The sequence below is a fragment of the Lissotriton vulgaris genome, chromosome 7, assembly GCF_964263255.1.
Source record: "Lissotriton vulgaris chromosome 7, aLisVul1.2, whole genome shotgun sequence".
Classification (NCBI taxonomy): domain Eukaryota; kingdom Metazoa; phylum Chordata; class Amphibia; order Caudata; family Salamandridae; genus Lissotriton; species Lissotriton vulgaris.
In genome coordinates this window covers 588,885,606-588,910,152 of record NC_141695.1, presented here as the reverse complement: position 1 = coordinate 588,910,152, position 24,547 = coordinate 588,885,606, and the positions used below count along the sequence as shown (strand labels likewise).

General features: G+C 42.2%; 1 protein-coding gene across 4 annotated transcripts in view; it reads right to left on the bottom strand.

Moving 5' to 3' along the window:
• The window catches only part of MXRA7 (matrix remodeling associated 7), a 293,370-nt gene that overhangs the window by 50,135 nt on the left and 218,688 nt on the right, over positions 1–24,547 (bottom strand). Inside the window, exons 4-5 of one of the 4 annotated variants that reach the window (XR_015297497.1) lie at positions 15,176–17,986; positions 12,580–15,139 (exon numbers count right to left, since the gene is read on the bottom strand). The exons of 1 other annotated variant lie outside the window; for it this stretch is intronic. Coding sequence is in view for 1 of the 3 variants with exons in the window: in XM_086930680.1 (XP_086786806.1) it covers positions 17,947–17,986 (40 nt within the window). In the remaining 2 variants the exon portion in view is untranslated. Of the gene's footprint in view, positions 1–12,579; positions 17,987–24,547 lie in introns of those variants that run through there. 2 more of the 4 variants (XM_086930680.1, XM_086930681.1) reach the window with 2 other exon arrangements.

The following is a 24,547-nucleotide window of genomic DNA, read 5'->3' as shown; positions in this document are numbered from 1 at the left end:
CTATAAGCGGGTTAAATGGCACGTACAGGGCACAAACACAGTAAATTAATTGGCTAAAAGGTCCGAGGTTTTACAGGAATTCCAGATGACGGTATGCAATTTGATCATTTCAATTAGCATTGTATATAATGCAGCTCCCTTTCCTTGTACCTAACACTTCCTTTCATGTTCATATGCTGGCAGTTCTATGGTATAATCTGGTCACAAAATCCTAGATTTCATATTTAACAACCTAATCAGCTCGATTTTTTAACTGAATTCGATAACATTTTCCTAAAAACTAAGCTTATCATATTCATTAAATACTCTACTTTTCCCCACACAGCAGAAAGTCCACGATCCCACCATCTGATTCTTTATTTTAACGCATTTGCAAAATCATGGTTTTTCTTGTTTAACTCATTCCACCAGCACTGTCTGTGATTAAGATGCAGTGGCAAAATCTTTCGATTTTTTCCCCTTTGTTGCTTCTGAGTAAACATTGCAGCTGTAGTGCATGTGACAAATAGTGTCACAGAGACCTGGTGCTTTGTAACTGGTTCATCAGTGGCGTCTCTATAAGTAATTTTTAGGAGGCATACTCTGGACTATAGAAAGAAACTGGTGGCGCCACTTGCAAAGGCCAGTCATAAAGAGAGTGTGTGTGTGTGTATATATATATATATATATATATATATATATATATATATATATATATATATATATATATATATATATACACACATATATGTATATATATATATATATATATATATGTGTGTGTGTGTGTGTGTGTGTGTGTGTATGTATAGATATAGATATGTGTATATATCGCAGCAAGTAAGTTTGCACTTACCCAAGCGTCAGATGACGGGATGACGGCGTTCCGTGGCGGGATGGAGGATCCCCATAAACACGCAGTTCAGACATCAATGAAAAGCAAGCCACGGACTCCCAAATTTGCAAAAACTGTGTTTTTATTATCTGCCAGCAATTCAAAGCGTTTCAGAGCTTGTGCTCCTTTCTCACGAGTAATTTTGTTACATCAAACCATGACACTAAATAAACAGACGCATTTCGGCAGAACGCCTTTATCAATGTCAGCAGTCGCCATTTTGCTGTCTTCTTTATGTCAATTTCCGTTACATCACAGTCTTTGACCTAGAAATTTTGATTTTTCAGACCTAAAGTTTGATATCCAATCATGTATATCATGTTAAACTTATGTAGAAAAGATGTTTGAAGATGGCAACCATATAAACACTGATAAACGAAAGAAACTTTTCTATATCAATGACTCTGATGTAACCGAAATTGAGATAAAAGAAGGTGGCAAAATGGCGACTGCTGTCATTGACAAAGGCGTTCTGCCGAAACGTGTCTGTGTATGCTCCGGATCAAATAAAATTTGGATGAACTCTCCACCGCGATTGGATCTGCAGCAGGTGCACCTTCGTATGACCATATTGCAAAAACAAATATTACAGGGACGGTAGAGTTAGATTAGTTAGGTTGACGTTTTACCTACAAGCAACCTTAGAAATTCAGCAGTTTTAGTTATACTTTCACCTCGACGACCCCAATGACGCTAACTCAGCTAGTCACTGACACCACACACAGCACAGGGCACACACTCGATCCTATCTTCACAGCCAGCAACAGAATCAAGTACAGCCATACCACTGAGCTCACACAGATGGACTAGGCAAACGTCCACTTCACCTTCATAGCAGCCCCCAAGGCAGCCAACAGACCACCTAGTATCTCACACCACAGTTGGAACCCATTACAGAAAGTCAATGGACTGACACCCTCAACACCTCCCACCCTGACACCATGACCAACCTGGAACAGGCTATCAAGAACTTCAACACCAGGATCTCTGACTGCAACGATAGAGTCGCCTCCATCCAAACCACCAACCTCAAGAGATTCACCAAACATCCTAGCTGGTACACCCCGGGACTAAGAACCACAAAACACAAATACATGCAACTGGAAAGGAAATGGCACAACAGCAAGGAGCCCACCGACTGGAACACATTCAAGACATCACTTAAGTGGGAGGGAGAAGGACGGGAAGCGAGCAGGCGGTGGGGGGCCAGGCAAAACAAACAGTCGAATGGAATTAAACAGACAAACTTCAACTGAACAATGGTAAAAAGACAAGTGGCAGAGGGCAGAATGGCAACACAAAGCGGCAACAACAAACCAATCAGGCAAATGAAATGAAGACTGACAAATCTGACCAAAACAATGGGGAAAAGACCAATGGCAGTGGGCAGAACAGCAAACCGTGGACAGCAACAACAAAACTATCATGCCAAAGAAAAAGTACAGACAAATACAACAATTACAATAAGAAAAAGACAAGTGCAGAAGACCAGCGGCAGCAGGGGGGAGAAGACACGAGGAATGAGTTAATGGAGTTTGAGCCCTATTCTAATTAATAGCTAAAACCAAATATTGTCTACCATAGGGCAAGTAATGACCCAAAGAGCAAATTGTCATAGGGGCTGCAGTCATTAAACAGACCAATGAGGAGCCTGCTCTCTAAGGAAAGCCAAGAATATCCTGCTTAAGTCTCAAAAACATCATGTTATATAGGTTCTAAAACCAAGAAATCACATTGTCAGCATGGTGTGAAACAAATGATACATTACAATATCCAATGGTAAAAGAGAAAACACATCAGACAGAAAATGTTTTTATCTTTAATACTAATGAATATTCCTGCATTGTACTACCTTAGAGAAATAAAGGCACATTAAAATACACTACCTCCACTAGCTAGAGGTAGTGGCCCTGTAAAGATAAGTCAAGCTCTTCTCCTACCTCCAGGAACATTAGAAACATGAAGTACACATGTTAAGTTAGAATAAACACCTGAATGTTAAACTGTTTGAATTAAGAGTATTTTACAAAATTCAGAAAGACACATTTTAACTGTGGTTGTACAGAGAAACAAGAAACTATCAAATGAGGGGTGTACAACTGAATTTGAGACCTAGTTATGCCATCTTTTAAAGCATTATTGAATACAGTTTATTTACATTATTTGTGACCTGTTCATGTTAATTAAACACACTTTATTTACTAATTCCAGATTCATTTCTCCATAAACTCAGACGCAATCGGGTTGCCACTCTGTTCTTGTCCACTGTGGGCTTAAGATTACCTCAAATGGATATGATGGTTGATTCTGTGCTTCTGCCTGGTCTGAAGCTGGACTGTTGGTCTGACACTAAGTCATAATGTAATTATGTAGTTTGATGGGTTCAGGTTTTTCAACTTAAGGAGTTGTCTAACGCAGGACGTTTTCAGCTAAGGTGGAAACAAGCCTAGTTCCAGGGACTTGTTGAGTATGCATCCAGCTACCCTACATGCAAAAGTTGTGCAGAGGATGTCTTTAAATTATTGGAGGAACTGGATCTGAAGGTGATCCTGAAGGTCTGACTTCAATGATAATATTGAGGAAATATTTTTGTAAGAGGGTATTGAAAGTATGCATTGATGGATGATTACTTTTGCCTCCTTCTATGGTGGCTGGCTATGTTATATGTTGTTGTGGTATTCTACGTGTTGTCCTTAAGATAACTATCAATGTTTTACATTTTTTAGCTCAATTCACTGGAGATTTGATCACAGAAGTGTTGTTATTGCAGTGTTTCTGTGTTTTGGCACTCTGGACTGTGGAATTGTTCAAACATTTTGTTGAGTTCTTTATGAGGACAGTCAGCTTCATTAATGCATTTGACATAGTGGTGTCCTTTTGTGGTTCTGATAGCTGTTCTGTAGGCTATTTTGACGCAACATAGTATGCTTTTGTCTATCTTCTCTTGATTTTCTCCACTTGTGTTGTGGTATATAGAGTTGTGTTTCCATTCTTTTGATGTTATCATCAATAATGTTGTGCTCTTTTTCTGGTCAACCTTGCATGTGGCTTAATATGGTATCTGCTTGACCATTGCAGTGGAGATCCAGCTGTAGAAGATGAGTATGTATTTTGGTTGCATGTTTATTTGGGTTCTTTCAAGATGAGAGTTGAGTTTATCGATGTCTATTTTTTCCATTGTTAGTATGAGTGTTTGTTGTTAGTTTTTGGTGTCCTTGAAGTGTTCTCATGGATAAGTGTATTTATCTTGAATGTGATGTTGTGGTTGCTCCAAATTACAGGGGAGTTGTATGTAACTGTGGCTTGTCATAAGGGTGCAAACATGGCATCTAGAGTGTGTCCTGGGGTGCAAATTGAGCCAGAGGTTGGAGTTTGAAGTATTCCAGGTTGGTTGTGATAGCTGTGGTTACGGTTAGATTCTTCTTGTGAAACCATATGTTAAGGTCTCCTGTACTGCATAGGGTTGGGTGGTCCAGATGGGTGTTGGCCACTATATCTTGCAAGACATCCTTAAAGTTGGCATAGCTAGGTAGTTGTCCAGGGAGTAAGAGGAAGGAGTAAGTTAGAGGTGGAGTGGGTAACATGTTATCATTGAGGATTCACAGCTGTCCATGGTGTGGTTTTCAATTTGTGTTATTTACAGTGATTTTTTTATAAGCAGCGGCCATGTCTCATACAATTTTGCCAGTACGATTTTTGTTTATGATACAAAGATCAGGTGGGATGGCTTTGTGGCATGTGGGTGCAGTCTTTGCTGAATCATGTTTCTGTAATGAGGATCAGGGGCATAGCTTATTTTGGTGTTGATGGGTTGGAGGGATTCTGGTGCAGATTTTGTGAAGGTGAAAGGGAGCTTGTTTGGGTAGAGAAATCAGAAGTTTGAGATGTGTTAGTGTATGCAGGAGGGGGCTTTTTGTGGTGGATGATGTTGCAACTGCTGTGTTGTTTTGTGGTTTGAGTAGAGTGTGTGGAGTTATGGTGGAAAGGTGCGATTAGGGAACCTAGTGTTCATCTGTTTGTGCCTTCCCTTGATTTTTAATTTCCTTGTGGCGAGTAGCATTATGTTTGTAAGTTCATTGTGGTGGGGTTTTAGAGTGGGTGTGTATGGTTTCTGATTGGTTGAGTTAAGTTATGTTATAATATTTATAAAGCGTGACAGCTGATCCAGCAAAGAGGTGACCCGGCGCTGACTGCAGTGAGAGACAAACAGGGGTGAGGCAGGGTGGTCTACAACAGAGGGAAAAGGTGTGTTTTAACTCTCTTCTGGAAAACTAGATAGTTGTTCAGGCTGGGGATCTGTACAGGAAGCGAGTTCCAGAGTTGTGCCGCCAAAGTGCGAAACGAGCGTCCCCAGGCGTGTGCCCTCCTTACCCGGGGGACCACTACCAAGTTTTGCCCCAAGGAACGGAGTTGGCATGTCGGTACATATGGCAGCAACAAATCGGCCAATATTCCTGGAGTGGCAAATTAAAGGATCTTAAAGGCCAAGGAGAGAGCCTTAAACTCAATCCGCCTGGCCACCGGCAACCTGTGAAGTTGGTGAATAGCATCCAACACAGGACAGACTCTACGAAGACCAAGGAGGGTTCTGGCAGCTGCATTTCGGACCCTCTGAAGTCTCACGATTTCAGCCTTGTTAGACCTTAGATATAGCGAGTTGGCATAATCCAGCCTCAATAAGATCGAGGCCTGGATTATGATTTGCCGTGTTGGTGTGCCTGAAAAACCCAATAAGGGTTTGAGCCCCAGCAGTAGCCAAAAGCATGTCCAAGCCACCTTCTTTGTTTGAACTTGGAAATTGAGGGCCGAGTCCACCCAAACCCCCAAATTCTTCACCACCTGCTTGGGGGTGGGGCGTCACCAAGGGTTTAGGGCCACCAATGCTCGCTCCAAAGCCCGGGGTCATTCCCTACTTCCAACACCTCCAACTTGTTGGCATTAAGCTGGAGGCAGTTGGCAGTCATCCACCCGGTGACGGCCGCGAGACCGCTCCGAAACTTGGGAGCGCCCAGCGTGGGGTCATCTGAGTGTGCCGCTACCAACTAATGTGCTGTTGGTGTGGTGGTTAGTTTTGTTGTTGAAGAGGTTTGCATGGTTGACGGGGTCATTAAGCAGTAGTAATGATTACTCAGGAAATGTATATGAGAGGTATGCAATTGGGATATGAAATATGTATAGGATGATTACACATAAGGGTTTTGTTAATGATTGGCTGCTTACCTGAGGTTGTTAGAGTACAGAAGCTGAGTTTCTGGCCCTAGGGCCTTTCTAGGCCCTAACATGGCAACACCCTTAACCTTTATTCCTTTGCCTCAATGCATGGGCTAGACGCCCTGAGCCATATGTTTAAATAGCCCTAGTAATCAAGTTACCAGGCCAAATGGAAACACTAGCCCTAACCCAAACCTATCAGAGCCCTAACCCTAGACCCTAGGACGAATGGTAGTTCTAGCCCGAGGAAACAATCAAAACCCTAGCCCCAGGTACCAATCAGGACCCAATACCTAAGACCCAGTTCCAATAGGAACCCTAAACCTAGGATCCAATCAGCACCTTAGCCTTAGGAACCAATCAGAAGCCTAGCCATAAGAACCAATCAGAACCCCAGCTCTAAGAATCAAACAGAGCCCAAGCCCTAGGTCCAATAGGGACCGTAGGACTATGAACCAAGCAGTACCCTAGCCCCACACCCTAGGTCCAACAGGAATCCCAGCCCTAGGTTCCAATCAGAACCTTAGCCCTAAGAAACAATTGGAACACAAGTCATAAGCCCTATAGCCAACAGGAACCCTAGCTCTGATGCCCAATCAGATCCCAGGTCCAACAGCCAGTAAAATCCTAGCTCTGTAGATCATATGGCCTAAAATGAAATGTGCAAGGTGGGAGGAGATGAAGAAGGCCCGTTCAGGTGACTCTGGGAACAGACCCAATCACTTAGTCTGCAACTGGTGTGCAGATGGGAAAGGGAGCTGTTGCTCAGCTCACAAACTCTTTGATTAGCTACAGAGTGGCACAAAACATATTTTCCAGTTCCTGTTCAGACCAGCAGGTAAGGCCCAATGTAAAGCAACTTAATATTACTATCATCCCATTAAAAAATTATTCTCTTACCGCCCCAAATAATAGTGCTGAACCAACTCTCAATATGTATCACACAGGAAACAGATTAAGCAGCCTTTACACACTCAAGGTAGGTTTTGAATTAGGTGTTCACTCTTTAAAAAAAAAGTTTTTTAGGTCGAGCCTGGGCAGAGCATGCACTGCTCTGCGGGATGCTGTATTGGAGTATGGAATAGCAGCCCCGTACACTCTCCGCCCATATTTGTTATTGGCTTGTGTCATTGTCCTTCGTAAATGCTGGCTTCTGATTCGTAAATAGGCTTGTTAGTCACTCATTAGTACCGCCTTGTCTTCATTTGTAACATCCCATGAGGACTGGCCCTTTTACTTCGGTTGTTACAAGGTACATCTTTTTTTAGTCTGTTAGCCCTATTTTCCTTAATGAGATTTTCCTACTGCAGGCACAACATGCTTTCCTGCAACATTCAGCGTGTCATGCGTGCTTTCACTTTCCAAGCAGCCTGGGACAATGGCGGCCGCTTATTTGAATATGTCTTGCATTTACAAGAGTTTGAGCTATTGGCATTGTAAATGACAATGCCTTTTATTTATGTGTTAATTAGCAAAACAGATTTATTTAATTTATCTATTTATTTATTTATTTATTTAAGTATTTATATAGCGCAACATATACCCGAAGGCGTCAAGTCGCTTGAGGAAGCTATATCTGGTGAACATTGACTGTTATCGGCTCGGAACATCTCCAGGTTAAAGAGTAAAGAGCCAGGTCTTTAGGCCTCTCCTAAAAGATAGCAAATCAGGGGCATTTCTCAGGTCAAATGGTAACTTGTTCCACCATCTAGTGGAAATGCTAAAAAAAATCTTTTTCTGCCCCAGCTTTGAAGAGCTTTGAGAGCTTCAATGAGGTCGAACGCAAGATTCGACAGGGGGTATACCATTTAAAACGATTCCTCACATAACAAGGTCCAGAGCCTTATAATGACTTAAAGGCAATACATAAGGCCTTGAACATTTTTGCACTTTTCTATGGGTAACCAGTGTAAAGTTTTGAGAGCACGTTTTGCTGATGTAAATTTGGTTAAACCAAATAGCAGTCTTACTGCAGAGTTTTGAAGTACCTGAAGCTTAACCAACACGGATATGTTTACTCCTACCAAGAGCCCATTACAATAGTCAAGTTTTGATAGGACTAAGGCTGACATCACTGTTTTTTGTAAATTTCCTGGAATGAAAGGGAGCACTTTCCTTAAGATTTTCAGGATGAAAAAAATAGAAGAGGTGAGCCTCTTTATGTGCAGGCAAAAGGAGCGAGTGGAGTCTATTATAACTCAGAGATCTTTGACTTTAGTCGCTGGAGAGGGAGCCGCTCCCAGTTCTGAAGGCCACCAATCCGTGGACCAAAATGTTGCCTCTTTACCAAAAAGTACCACCTCCATTTTATTTGAATTTAATTTGAGGCAGTTTTTGTCCATCCATTCACTGACACTTCTCATGCAACTCTTACATTTTAATGCTGTGTCCTGCTTATTACTTGAGATTGTAATGATTATCTGTGTGTCATCTGCGTATGACACCCATTCGAACCCATGCTTTTTTATCAAATGAGCCAGGGGAGCAACATAAATTTTGAAAAGGGTGGGGCTCAACAAAGAGCCCTGAGGGACCCCGCATGGAAGTCTAAAAGATTTCGATTTAAAGCCACCCGATTCAACAAATTGCTCTCTACCCTGCAGGAATGATTTCAGTAGTGCTAGGGCTGTGCCACCAACTCCAGCCTCACCGAGTCGATCTATTAAAATGCTGTGATCTACCATATCAAAGGCCGCTGACAAATCAAGCAGTATCACAACTTCTGATCCACCTTTGTCAACTGCCATTCTAATTTCTAAGCTAGCGGTGAGCAAGGCAAGTTCGGTGCTATTTTGTGGTCTCAAACCATACTGTGTAGGGTCAAGGACTTGATTATTCTCGATAAAAGTCCCTAATTCCTGGTTCATGGGTTTTTCCAGGGTCTTCACTGGTAGAGTTACCTACATCCAATTTGTCTAGATCAGACATTTTTAAAAGGGGTAAAATAGATGTTCTTTTTCATGACAAAGGGAACATTGCAGTTTTAATAGCGGTATTAAGGACCTCCGTAAGAGGGCAGGCAAGTGTCTCCGCTAACCTGTGGCTAATATTTGGAGGGCATGGATCTAATGGGGACCCTGACTTGGTTGCTAACACATTTTTAACAGTTAGTTCCTGAGACATTAATGTGAAATTAGAAAGCCCAGGCAGGACAACACCAGATGCCAGAGTGAAAAAGTCAGGACATGGCTTTGTCATCTCAGTTAGAGGTGCCTTGTTCGTTGGGGGTATTGCCTGGATGGGTCACAAATGTATTAAAAATTATGGAGACTTTGACGCAAAAATGGGAGGCCAAGTTATCGCAGAACGCTTAATCTGCTGTGGTTTGACTAGTCTCCTGTACATGACTAAGTTTCAAAACTGTGGAAAATAGTTCTTTCGAGTTATTTTGTGCCCCTTTTATTTTTTCTGAGTAATATCTGATTTTGGTATTTTTTATCAGTTCTTTGTATTGGGCTAGTCTTGACTTGTATTTTCCTTTTTCCTTAGAATCATAGCATTTGCGCCAGCACCTTTCCTGGCAGCGACAGAGTCTTCTAGCTAATCTTAGTTCTTCTGAAAACCATGGTTCCGTGGGAGCAGTCCTACTAACTTTACCTGTTCTCTGAGGGATAGTTAGATGAACTGCTTTTGTGATCCAGTTGTGATATTGGAGCAATGATGTTTCTGGATCTGAGGAAAAACATGGTTTACAGAGATTTCATTGCTCAGTTAAGGTGTTTTTTCAAAGCGCTGCCACAAATAGTTTTCCCCCTGTTTGTTAGCCCCTGTATGGAGCGTGTTGCCGGTGGTAGATCAAGAGTTAGCATAACTGCCAGATGATCTGACCATGGCAGTTGCAAATTGCTGTTAAATTTGAGCAGAGGACAATCAGAGAAAACAGCGTCCAGGAGATGACCCACAGAATGGGTGTGTCCTGTTACTAACTGTACCAGACCAGCGTCTGACACTAGGTCCATCATGTGAGTCCTTGTCAGGTACCAAATCCAGATGATAACTGAAATCGCCTAAAATTGTAAAGTTCTGATGATTTAGTTTATATTCCAGGAGATCACCAAAGGTTGACAAGAAATGACTTCTAGCTCCCGGTGGCCTATAGGTGGCCTATAGACCAATAGCCCATTAAACGAGAGGACATGACTGGCTGCTATCTTGAAAGAGAGCACCTCTACATGTTAGTCTGTAGGAATCACTTCAAAAGATGCTTTCAGATAATCCCTGTAGTTTATCGCCAGCCCTCCTCCCTTTTTGCCAACACGATCTTTCCTAGCCATGGCAAAGCCCGGTGGAATAGCAATTGCCAGGTCTGGGCCTGAGGCTTCATCTGCCCAGGTTTTTTGTCAAGAAGATAAGATCTAAGGAGCATATTATCAAGGGGGGCGATCGGAAATTATCACCGCTTTAGCAGCCGTTTTTGGCCGCTAAGCGGCGATAATTCTATTGCCCTATTAGCAAGCTGTCGCTAACAGCAGTTAGCGACAGCTTGTAGGCAATAGCGAGCGGTTTGGGGCCTGCTTTGCATGTCAGCGATAAATATCGCTGATGACATGCAAAGTGGGCGTAACCAACCTGTTACCGACAGCACAGGCGTAGTGATGGAAATATTCGCGCTAAGCGCAAATATCTCCAAAAACTAACGCCTGCTCAGACCAGTTCTTAGCCATTATATCCAATGGGAGGTGGATATAATGGCTAAGACCCTGTTAGCGATAATGCATGAATATCGATGTATTCTCAGCGGTATTCACGTATTTCGCTGCTATCGCCGGAAATGTTATCGCTTTTGAGATAAACGTTGCTAATAGCACGTTATCTCAGCGATAAAATCCGGTGATGCGCGGCGATAAAAAAATTGCCGCTAACCCTACTTAGTGATAAATATCGCTATTCGTTGATAATATGCCCCTAAGTTATTAAAGTGAACAAAAAGGCTAAATTAATGTTTATGTTTAACCAATGACCGTGTATTTAATAATGCACAAGAAAGTCTTTGCACGTTTTTTTCTCTCTTCTGGTTTGTAAATTCCCTCCTTAGCCCGGATTGAGGGTCATTCTGATAATACCACCCAGCCTCTACCATAAGCACTTAACTTTCAAGTCAGTGATTTCTAGTTTACAGAACGGGCAGGTCTGAGCCCCCACGCTATCGGGCCCTCCAAACTGTGGTCCTGGACATAACTTAATCTGATGACGTATACCGAGTAGCTCACCTCTATTATAGGCACGCAGTGCCTATATAGGCATAAATAAAAGGCGTTGTCATTTACAATGCCAATACCTTAAACTCTCACAAAAACAAGACCTATTGCATTGCAAATGCATGTTTTAAATTGGGAGTGGGAATTTTTCCTTTAGTCACTTTAGTATAATGTAGGAGTTAAGGGAAAAAAATGAAGAGAAGTTATGAAGGCACACACACACAAACAGCAGATTCAATGTGAAATTGAACAGCAAATGCTGCCTGCTCCAACCACCTTTGCTCTGGTGTTACTCTCTGGGATGCTCAGGGCTCACACAAGCTGGGGGCACCAAATGGAGATAGCTATGTTTGTATTCCTTCTGCAAACTTAAGGGGCTGTGCAGCATAGAAGGGGAGGAGAATGGTTTGCTCAGGTGGCTCTGGGTCCAGTCCAAATCACTTAGCCTGAAGCTGGTGTGCAGAGGGAGAAGGAGCTGCTGCTGCTCAGCTCACAATCTCTATGGTTGCAGACTGGACCAACACACTTTTTCCAGTTTGCTGCAGGTAAGGCACAATTTAAAGTGACTAAATAACGCTATAATGCCCTTAAAAATTCATTCTTCTCTTGCCACCCCAAAAACTGTTGCTAAACACAATTCAATATACAGAAAACAAATTATGCAGCCTCTAAACACTCGGGTTAGGTTTTGGTTCATTTTGTAACTTGTTTGGGTTTGTTTTGTTGGGGGTTGGGTCAGGGAATAATTTGGTCTTTAGTGACCGTCACACAGTTTAGATCTCCAGAAAGAGCATGGATGTCCACATTATAGGGAGGCAAGATAAAGCACACAATAGTAGGCCAATAGGTCTCACCTTTGGGAGGTATTGCCTATGCCAATGGTTATAGGAATATGTTACTGTACATACTTAAAGACTTTACATGTGTTAACATTTGCATACTCCCTTTGCTTTAAGTAGGCATGAGAACAATCAAAGAGACAGCACCACACCTTTAAATTGAGCAGTGGTACAGTTTCAAAGGAAGAGTAAACACTGTTTTCAAGGGGAAGAGACTGCTCTTAAAGACACACCTCCCCACTTTTGAAAAGAATAATCCACACTTTTACATGGATAGCCCCACCCATTGAATTTCTCTTTTAAAGGAGTAGTACCACGATTTTTAAAGGATCATCACTGGCATTCCTCTGCTGACCTGTTAGTAAGAACATTTCAAAACACATTTTAGAGAAAAGCGCATTCTCCCTCTCCTCCTTCACCCACCCCAACACAAATTAAAAGTCTGATCACAACAAGAAACTTTTATTCAATGATTTATTGCAGACTGGCACAGATGCAGCAATCAGCTTCAAGTCATCTACAACTACGCCCTTGTGTCTTCAAGGCAGTCGTTGTGAGGTGCATACCCCCAGCTCTAAGGTGTCAGAAAGAGATAAGCTTCCCCATTGACACCCTAAGAGGTGCTTTGAAGGGGCGAACCGCAACCATCACAGAACACTGTACTGCCAGAATCAAGCCAAAAACTTAGGCTGGTGGAGGCTCACGCCGCTGACCTCCACACTTCCACCAAGTTTTACTATAAGATAATATATATTTATATTTGCATGTATAAAGGTATATAAACAGGTGTCAAATATACACACAGAGATAAGGCATTCTTTGCATAGTCCAGGAAGGAGTGCTCGATGTAGGTTTTGACAGGTATAAGAAATAGGTGTGTCTGTCTGTAAGCCGCTCACTGACGCAGAGTGTATTGTTACAAAAACAAGAAGGTGAAAGTTGTGTACTGGAAATTAAACCTAATGCAGGTGCATTAAACAGTGATGCTCTTGTGAAAGAGGGATTCATTAATGTGACTGCCTTATAACCTAAGGCATGTTGATGCATCTAATATAGTGTACCTTAGAAGCAAAGTGTCGGCTTTGCAAGTTAAATGACAAGCAGCAATGGAACCTTTCTTGGGATATTCAATGGCTCCCACTATCTGGGGACATCTACAGGGGAGGGCGATTTCTGATGCTGCTTTGCTAATTAAAATGGACTGTGAGTTAGCATGTGAAACATATGCTATACTGAGATAGAATGAGATGTCATACTTGGAGACAACCAGGTCCCATTTACAGAGACATTTGTTACTGGGGTAGAAGCCATAGCATATTACCCAATTTTATGTACAGCTGAATTTATCGTTTAGGTTTTTATTCCTCCAAACTCTGGGTGGGTCAGTTGAGCAGTCAAGGAGTTTAACCAGACTTGTCTTCCCAGAGGTGTGGAAAAAAAGAATTAAAATAGTGCAATTGGGCAAAATTCATCAATTTGTCATTCCATTATTTGCAAAACTCAAGCTTTTTCATATAATATTCAAAATAAATTCTCCAATTTTTACAAGACAATCTTCCAACAAAAGTCAGCTTTCGGATTTTTTATGCTAAATATTACGCTGAAAATAAACATCAGAAAGTCAACTTGTTGATTTTCTTTCACCCATAAAACACATTGTTATACTTTCTCTCTCAGTGTTTGAAAAACATGCACATTTCATAGGATGCATGAAATATTCAATAAAATTTAACAAAATCTGCGAAAACAAAGTCCCTCAATTTCATACAATATTGATTTTAGCCAGCAACCCCCTAATATTATAGGCAACTTTTTGACCAAATCCATTTGAAAACATAAAGAAAGATACATTCCAACTCTTCCTCAAAGTACTCTTCAAAAATTAGGCTCTGTTCCTACAGATCAGAATTCTGTGTGTATATGGTGGCCTAAACTTATTGTATGCCAGGTCATAGTCGGCCACAAGGAGATAGAAGCTTCATGCCACTCTGTTGTGGAGATTCGTGGTTCATATGAGGCAACAGGTGGTTTGGTGCCCTGGGTTCCTTCTGTGGAGGCATGGTAGAAGGATACAGTCTGGTGGGGCTGTAGATTACCTCTATTGTTTTCACAGAGTTCATCAAGTGACAGGATTAATTCAGTTTTTCTGCATGGCATTGTCAGGGATAGATTAGCTAGTTGTGTCCTTGCTTCCCTGTATATCTACCGTACATACCTGCAAATGACAGAGCGTTAGAGCCTTGGATTTTTTGTTCTTTTATGGCAATATGACTTAAATTGCTATGAGGCATGGCTGAAAAGGGCAGACTGGAGGGGTACTGGATTCCCTGGATTCCTTGGTGCCTTGCTTTGGAGGGAGAGTCTGGTTGTGCCATGGATTCCATGAACCTCTAGGGCTCATGTCCTTCTAGACATGCAGGGAATCCTGCATGGAGAGGATAGGCTCAATGGGTTCTGCACATGTATGGCAGCATGCCTATTCAGGAGAGGCAGCTTGCATACTGAATTCCATCTCCCTGTTTGGTTGCATGCCAGCGGGGCAGGCAGACTAGGCTCTGGATTCCCTGTAACTCTATGATTCATGCCAGGGAGCGTCATGCTAGTAGGAGCCTGGATTCCCTGTATCTGTTTGTTTCAAGTACATGATTGAGAAAGCGGTAGGGCCATTGATTATCTCTATTTCTATGCTTCATGCCTGGTATAAAGATGCAAATAAAGACCTTAGATTCCCTGTATATGTCGTCAATGCAGATAAAAATTATTTGAAGCTATTCTTCATCCCTTGGTGCCAAAGATATGTTCTTAAAACAAAGCCATTACAAACAATCAGCATGCAACCTCAGAATTTATAGCTGCTTGATGCCATCACGCTAGTGGGGTTAAGGACAGAATAAATGAAATTCAACATATTTTCTGGATGGATCATAAGGGAACAATAATATTTATATAGCGCTTTCTACACCAGCCTCTCTGGATGCCGCCTATCAATATTTTACACCAGCCTCTCTGGATGCCGCCTATCAATATTTTACACCAGCCTCTCTGGATGCCGCCTATCAATATTTTCAGAAAGCATCTTTGCCCCATAAGTTCTGAAGGGAGGAAGAATCTTCCTAAATTGAAGGGAGCTCCATTTTCTCCCTCCTCATTCCCAGCTGAGCACAATCTACCTTCCGCTAGCATGCGTTCAACATCAGAGGAGGTGAGCTGTCATCGTGTTGCTGACTCTGAACGCGATTTTGGCACCGTGCTGACACGACACTTTGAAACCTAAACAATAAGGACAGGAGACTGGAATAGAGGGAGAGTTTACGGCCCCCTATTTCACACCCATGCCTTTGTCCAATTCACTGTGAAATCCAAAAGGTGAAACAGAAAGCTCCGGGTCTTTTCGTTAGTTTGACATTATCCTTTAGGGACACAAAAAAAAGGCCTGGGTCCTACATTTCGGAAAACTTATTAGGTGACTAGCGCCTCTTGGACAATCACAGTGACTTTCTTCTGTATCTTTAGTGATGCACCATCAAATACTGACCACCATCATAACCCTTCACTATTACCAACTACAGACCACCAGTGTAACTCAAATGCAACACCTACTGACAATAAGCGCACCTTCTCCCTTGACCACAAGTCTGAAGTGCAACCTTACACCAATTAGTGTGATCACGGTTGATGGTTCACCAGTGCGACCTAACAACATCTCCTCTTAGTAACCAGTAAGTACTCACACTACCACGTACTGGCATCACCAATGCCATCTTACAGCTCTCTCCCTCCTGGACACAGTGCAGTCCTTCACCATTCAAAGGGCCAATAAAGTGTGATCTCAAACACCAGAACTGACTACCATTTTGACAGCTCAACTGCACCACCTGACCTGTTTGTAACCAATTGCCAACACAAACTGGCCACATACGTCATTTCATCATACTCTAACCATTAATCTGTGACATTATATCATCCCCTGCTGACCACCAGGGTGTTGTTATCGCACACCCCATACTTAACTCACCATAACTTCTACTGACCACCAGAATGTGATGCTATACGTTCCTACTCAATAAAGTGTCATCACTTACCATCCCCCATTTGATGACCATGATGACATCTCACCACATTACCAAATGGATATCAGCATTTCACATATGCCCTGACACGACCCACAAGTTACCACCAGCATGAGTCATCACTTTACTGCCTACTGACCACTGTCTGTGACTTCACACCACCTCTTACAGTCTACCAGGAAGTAATCTCAAACCAACTGAAATTCACCAAAACATGTGACTTCATACTATTTCGTATGCACCACCAGTGTCAGAGCTCACATCATTTCTAACTGCTAATGTGGGTGTGACCTCACACAATGCCAAGGGCACTTTGTGGACAGACATTAGGAATAGAGAAGCAACCTTTTTAGAGGTCAACCATTAAAAAGGTACTATTAGTAAGGAAGAATTTGCCTGGTATTCCAAAGTATTTAAAGTCGATATGCATGTGTCGTTGACATGCAGAAAGGGTATCTGTAATCAGTCGCACATGGAAGCCACCACCACATCAATGTTTGTCTAGTTCTTGCCTCTTGAAAACAGCTTGAGTTTCACGTATCCAAGGCATCTATGATTTACACAATAGCTCTGTGAAATGCTACTCTTTCTTATTTGAGATTCACCACTATCCTAACTACTGGGCAATTCGGATATGCAATCAACTCTAAGTTATCCCTAGCCCTGGAAACCTCCCAGTGATGGTACAAAACAGGCGTCATCTGCAGACTGTACACAAGACGGTCTTGTCTTTATGCATTCTATGCAAAATACTGAAGATTGATACATCTGTCTAGCCTATACTCTGCCAGCCATACTCTTCAAAAACTGACTACAGAACTTAAACTGTCTACATATTAGATTATTAGGCAATTTGCATCGTTCCATGATATTTCAAAATATGATGATATAGCAAGTGGCTAAGTAGAGATTGGCCATTGTGGATAGTAGGTGGGGGTTGTGGTGGCGTAATGCTGTTGGCTGTCAAATGTCATGCGCATGTGTTTAGGTGATGCTGACCTACTCATTAGGGTTCTCAGGAAATATGGAGAGTTGTGTTCGGAGGTCAAACTGGTGCTCCTGTAGTGTCAACGGTTCCAACGCTTTTGGAAGGGTATCAATAATGTTGCTCCTACATTCGCAGTCTAACGCCAACGGTACTGTTACATTGCATGCATGTCACTACTGATGTTGGTTTTACATTGATTGAATCACCTAGCTGATGGGTTTTGGGACTTAGTGTTTTATGGTCTCTCATAGCCAGACTGCTGCTAATGGCATGTCATCTGTTTCTGGTTTCATGTTGCAGGTATGAGTTATTATTTATTCACTATGCATAATATTTTAATTAGCTTCTGCAAGGGCTTCCTGCATTTTTTTTTGCCAGTATACTTTCAGAATAGCATTTGAAAAAGTGGAGGTTTAAAGAAATTGTTATTGAAGGATAATATTGACCCTCTGTATAGTTCTGCCATCAAATCAAATGCATTGCAGAAATGACAGAAGTTACACAGATTACTCATTAGCACACATGTACAACTGCCTGTACTCTCATCCAACACTAATGTTGTGTCCCCAGCCGCCCAGCCTCCAAGAGTGCATCCAGCCAAGAATCTCCGAAATGCAAAACACGTGCATAGAAAACGAGCAGATCTCCAATCACGAGACCGTCATAAGCTTCTTCGGGGTTTCCTTTCTTGCATTGCTCTTTGTTTGTTTAGGAATTTGACTTTTTGGTATTTTTCATAGCTTTTCGGATGGCAAGAGTTGTCCTCCTAGGAAGAGTTTTGGGGTAACGTCACATAATCTTCATCTCTGAAAAGTAAAAAACAAGGAGAAAAAAAAGAAAAGGAGGTTTCATTCCAGGGTGTCCCTGCCATGCCAGGAAAAATAATACTTGACATTCCGCATTCATCTGAACTAAAGACAGCCCAGGAAGGTGGCCTGACTGCTACTTACACTGTGGCTTCTTTGCTTGTCATCAAATGCAGCAAGATATGGTGGCCTCCCTTTCTAAATGACTGTGATCTACTCACCCAAAGACAGACTAGCCTTTAAGGAAACGGGGGGGATGTCCCATTGGAGATGCCTGACATGTGCCTGATTCCTTCCCAGCCCCTCTTTTAGAGGCACGAGAATGTTGGTCATATGGACCAGTCCACCGATGCTCTCAAACTGACCAGCCCAACCTAAGAAATAGCTAACATGTGGTTGTTTATGTTGATAAAGTTCAGCAACAAGTACATTTTTTCCTAAAAATTACAAAATAATCTCATCATCAAAGTGATCATGAAAGGTCGGGTTCAGTAGCCCCAAACGTTGCTCTACCTAAACCCAACTGTCGACATTATTTCTATTCCTTACTTCACATTCTCCTCTCCTCCTAGTTTTCGTTCATATGTCAACTTCCTAATAATTTCCCCCAACCATCTTCTTACACGTCAGTTCTGAATAGCCTCACTCCCCGCGGCTCAAGTACCACATTTCGTGTGGGCGCCTGAGTGAAATGTACCCAAAGTTTACCCAAGAGGCAGTGGCATGCTGTGTGCATCTGAATAGTGTACGGAAGCACAATTACAAAAGCACGTTGATCATTGGCCCGTACTTGGCTAATAACAATGCCTTAGAATGGAGGTGTTGTAGAGAAGGAGTCACTACCACCCCCTTAAGGAAGGGATGGCCATGGCTTATATTCTTTCAATAGGCGCCTGTGTGGCATTTAGTGCAGGGTGAAAAAGAGAAGATGGTTCTTTCCTGGTACCACATATGTCAGATTAAATAAGGGATATACTGAAAGCTAATCAAAATTTCTGGTGCCCTGACGAAGGAGGAAAAAATTAGACTAATGCAACCTTGTTTTTTAAGGACTTAAATCTCTCAATAAAACTAAACACTCACAAGTGCTGATGGTGGTGGACTACTTTCACTTGTACCGTAGAACAGCGGAAATGGAGAAATGTTAACTCGCTTGCGTTTCTGGGAAATAGAGACAGGATGTTGTTTAATTGATATACCCTTCGTGTTTCTGGCTTTCTGTCACTTCACATGTGCTAAATGCATAAGAATCTTATTTATTAAGCTATGCACATCCTTCATATTCATTTTAAAGGAGTAAGGGAGACTATTTGTGAATCTCTATTAAGTGTATTGGAAGTGTCTATCAATTCTTAGTGAATCTTGTTGATTTTTGAGAATATTCCTTATTCATCGTAGGTGAACATTTGCACATTCTGTAATGGGTACACTGAAATATTTTGTATTTCTTGAACTAGAATCTTCCATTGATTCTGCAGAGGTGGTGTACTGATTGTGTTAGGCTCCTCTATATTGAATGGGTGGGTGTATTATATTGTTTGCATAGGGTTCCTCTGGATTGATTGATTGTTTAATAACTCCTTTGCACTGATTGTAGGAGAATCCTTTTTATTGCTAGTACAAGTATTTATTTATTGTATAGGCATACTCTTTATTGATTTCATGGGATGCCTCTGTGTTGTGTCGTGTTTGTTAAGTGTGCTATCACCCAGGAGGTTATCCTGGTGCTGTTGCAGGTGCTAGTCTAGTCAGGCATAGGGCTGGTGAGGGGTCCATTCGAACATCTATGTCTTCAGCTTCTTGCAGAACTCAGGAATTGAAGAGGCTGCTCTGATGCGTAATGGCAGGTGGCTCTAGACTTTAAGAGCAATCTAGAAGACCAACTGCCAGTTCTGGTTCTGTGTATGCGTTGAATGTGGGCAAGTAGGAGTCCTGCCAAGCGGAGATATCTGGTTGGTTTGTAAAATGAGACTCAGCTATTTAGGTAGTTTGGGTCTATGTTGTGTAGTGCTTTGAAGATGTGTGTGAGGAGTTTGAGTTGTGCTTGTTTGGGTATTGGAAGCCAGTTGAGGTTTCTGAGGTGTGGTGTGATGTGCATGGGGAGCGATAGGTTGCAAGTGATTCTGGTTGCTGAGTTCTGGATGTCTGAAGCCGTCTGATAGGTTGTTTGCTGATCCCAACATAGAGGGTCTTCCCATAGTCCAACTTGCCTGTTATGAGGGCATGAGTGACGGTTTAGCGGGTGCTGGTTAGGAGCCATTTGCAGATTTTCTCACCATATTCAGGGTGTGGAAGCAGGAGGATGTGAAGATGTTGACTAGAGCAGTCACGTTGAGTTGGTTGTTGATCATAATCCGGAGGTCCTTTGCATGTTTGGTAGGGCTGGGTGTGGCTCTGAGTTACACGGCCACCAGGTGGGGTTCCACAGTGATGATTTATACCTGAAAGTCTCAACTTTTGTCTTGTCTGTATTAAATTTGAGACAGTAGGCCTTCATCCAACCTACTACTTTGGTCATGCAGTTGGCAAACTTGGTCAGGATATTTGAGGACTTGTCCAAGAGGAAGATTATGTGTGTGGGCGTAGGACAGGGCATCAATGTTGTAGGTGCGGTTGAAGGAGGAAGAGAATGACAAAAAAACTGTGAAAAAGAAGAAAGAAGGGATGAAAAAATATGAGAGTGAGCTAAAGAGCAAAGGACTGTCTACTGGTGAATCAAAGAGGCATGAGGTTGAATCAAGACTATGTATTCAGTACCTCAACTTACGGTAGTGCTGTTGCCGGCCCCACACTTTACTAATTGAGCAGTGCCTCTATGCATATGCTTGTAATTTATTAAGGGCTAAACCAATAGGATAGTGAAGTTGGATCTATGCTATTTAATATCTGAAGTAACAAAAATCAGCCCAATGCAGCAGGCTGGCATCACTGGAAGATAACTGTGTAGCTCGTAGAATCGTTGCATTCCTTGTACTTGTACTGAGGAAGGTGCAGCAGGAACATCTCACAAAATGCATCAGCAACAAGCAGTACACTGGTTAAGTGTATTTGGGGTTGAGGGGTGTGTGTGTCTGTGTGTATTTGTGTTATGTGTGTTTATATGTTGAGTTTGAGAGCATATGTGAGCCTGTGAAACAACCTGAATTGTACATACATTTTGCAAAGGCAGGTTTAAAAACTATCTATTAACCTTGTGGAGACCCCATCTCTATAGCTATGCCACTACTTCACTCTATTAATCATATCTCACTTATACCTCCATCTTCATTATGGATGGCCACCACAGCCACAAATCTCAATTTCATATCCTGCCAGATCTCTCTATGGGCTCTGACCACATTCATACCTATTTCATAGTCCCTACACAACTCTCATATTGAATTCAAAATGGTGCCATACAAAGGCAGCCTTAATTGAGATGAAGTGGCCCCCTCACTTCCCTGAGCCTGAGTGCAGCTGAACCTGCTGCATTAATGGTAGTTACACCCCTGATTTAAATGTCTTCCTACCACTCTGTCAGCTCTTCTTCTGTGTCCCGGTGCATCTCAAACTCTATGCTCATCCTTCTTCCAGATAGAGGGCTTCTATTAACTGATCTGGGTCAATCTCCTCTCAAAAGCCTTATCGCCTCATTTCGTCTCTCCCACCAAGCCCCATATTTCCTTTTCTTCCTACCCTTCACCTTCACATTCATGCCAATGTAACTATTGACTGTGGTTCAGCATTCAATATTCATGCACTGTCCTATGCTGAATGAGGCCAAGAATCCTACTGGCGGGTTTCCCTTTGTCTCCCATTCTAACAACTTTCTTCCACAGTCTCCTTCCCTCAACAACGTCCTTGCCCACGTTGTGACAGGCCTAATCAGTAGAACTTCTAAAAAGTTTACAAAAAATTGAATATGAAATATTTGTAAACAGAACTGTTCTGTGCTGTCCAAGTTTACCTCCCTAGCACATGCTTGCTACTGTCTCACCTGTGAAATTACCTCCCTGGAGACTGTTTCACTTATGAGTCTGACCTTATAAATTGTTTTCTCCTTCTATGTACATCCTCTCTAGCCAAAACACTTTATTGAAAAAAATGTATACAAATGCTATTGCAAAACACTCAGCTCTCACCATCTCCCAGTTTAGGTGGGGCAGGGGAGAGCAACTCTCAACACTATCTTCCATGGAGATGTGGACATGCTGCACTGACCCGCATTTCTCTGACACTGAGTAAGAGGGTATGTGGATCGCACTGCCATCTTCCTCATCTAAATGGGGCCCCTGAGCTGTACTCGTAGCTATCTGTTCACCACAAGAACGGTCGGTGAGCTGCTCCTGCAGCCACATCCTGGCAGTTTTGGCTGAGGTTTCCTTCACTGAATACGTCAGGACTTGCTATTTAGGATCAGTGCTTGGCAAGCACTGCCAGGTGACTGGAGAAGCCTAGGACCACGACACAGATAAACAAGGAGATGATGGTCCATGTTAGGGTCTTCCTGTCTTCCTGACCACTTGTGTGAAGGCTTGAGAAGTGTGGGAAACTTTTTGGGAGCTTCAGCAGACAGTATGTTGGTGAAGATGAGTGGGAGAGAGTGGACAAACAAGTGTCTGAAACCACCAAATATAAGGTGAAAAAGGTCACCAGAGTGAGCAGTAGGGTTTAAGTTGAGAGTAGGTAAAGGGGCATATTCCCTTTAAGAAGAGTGAAGGGGGATGAGACTGAACCCCCAACAACGCATAGTCGGGATGGAGCAGAAGACCCTGTGTTAGTTTAATAGACCTCAGAGTTTCGCACACAACTGTGATGTTATACACAGGAATTTTATTAAAGGGACCGTCAAAGGGGAATGGATACCATTTTGAAAACGCCATATGTGTCTTTCTTTAAATACATTGAAGGCTGCCCTTTGATCTGTTTCAGTCCTGAGGGAGACCCGCCAAATGTATAGTGAATAATACTTGAACACAGGGTTGAAACGTATACAACATTACGTTATGTCCTATGTCAGCTATCCTTGGAATATGTAAAGAAGATATAAGGAATGGAGACACTGAACAAAACATTTTTGGGATATTTTGATTATATGTGATCCAAGGTCTCATGTTTGTGTATGTGATCACTGGGAGGTTTGTGATTTCACTATTTATATGTTAATGTGATGTATTGTTCGTTATGTTCTCTGGACAGCCGTTAAAAAGAGAAATGTGAAAAGAGATAGATGTTCATGTTTTGATATATGATAAATAATATATTTAAAACAAGTTAATGGTTGTGTCGTGTCAGCGGTTTTTAGACATCATTTTCTTGAAAGATTTGTGTTTTTTGAGTCAGGAGAAGTTTCACACATGTTTGAGGGATCATTTATAGGCCCTTCTAGTATTTAATAATTAATGACAAACATTATTTTACAATTCCCCTTGAGGAGATTTCATTCACCCATCAGAACTGTTTGTAGCTCATAACTGCTCTTTCCGTTTGAGCAATGTTTGATGTTACAGAGAGAGCATGTGTATACGAGGTGGAAAGTTTGGAGGTGTGCTGATGAGCTCCAGACAATAACCATGTTGGATAATGTCCAACACGCACTGATCTGATGTTATAGATCACTAAATGGGGAGAAACTGTTGTAATCGCCCCTGACAGGTGTTAATTGATCGAGGGAAAGGAGAACGGAGTCACTGTTTGGTGGTGGGTGTGACACCACAGGAGGAAGCAGGTCTAACACGACCTTTGGAGTTGTTACTCCTGTAGGTGCCCTTTTAATATCCTTGTGAAGGGGAGGTGCGACTTTGTGCATGAAAGGATGAAGAAGACACATTGGAAGATGCTGCCTTTGAACCTGTCCTATATGATGAGCGGCAAAAGGAGCAACGGGGAGTGAGTGTTTGTAGTGCACCGATGGACTTAGCAACCACTGGTCTTTCTTAATTTTTTCCAACACTTGATCAATTTGTGGACCAAACAGTTATTCCTTGTCAAAGGGGACATTAAAAAGTGGTTACAGGACTTCTGGTTTGAAGTCAGAGATACTCAGCCAAGCATGTCTGCATAACAACACACTGGTATTGATAGTCCTGATAGCAATATCTGCAAGTCCAGGGAGCAACTAATGGAGATATTGGAAATTAATTCGACCTCCTTTATGAATTCTTGTCCTCTGTTTCTATGTTCCTTTGGGAGGTACTGATGAGTTCCTCCATTTCATCCCAGTGGGCACTAACATACCTGGATAAGGGGCCTTTTGTATTTGCAATCCACCAGTAATTGGCAGACTGTGGTGCTACTCAATTCCCTGAAGCATCACTTAGCTTAGACTCCTAATCAGGAGGTGGAGCATCGGCCATGGTTTGTGAATTAGCCCTCCTACATACATTAGCTACAACTAATGAATCAGAAGGGAATTGCACTCAGATGTAAATAGGGTCTGAGGGCGCAGCTTTATATTTTTTGTCGACCTTGGTAGGGATAATGTTTCCTTACGCAGGGTCTTTGATGATGTCATCAGTGGCGCATCTTGCCTTTTAACATAGAAGGGTATTGGGTAGCCCTATGAATACTTGATAGAGTTTC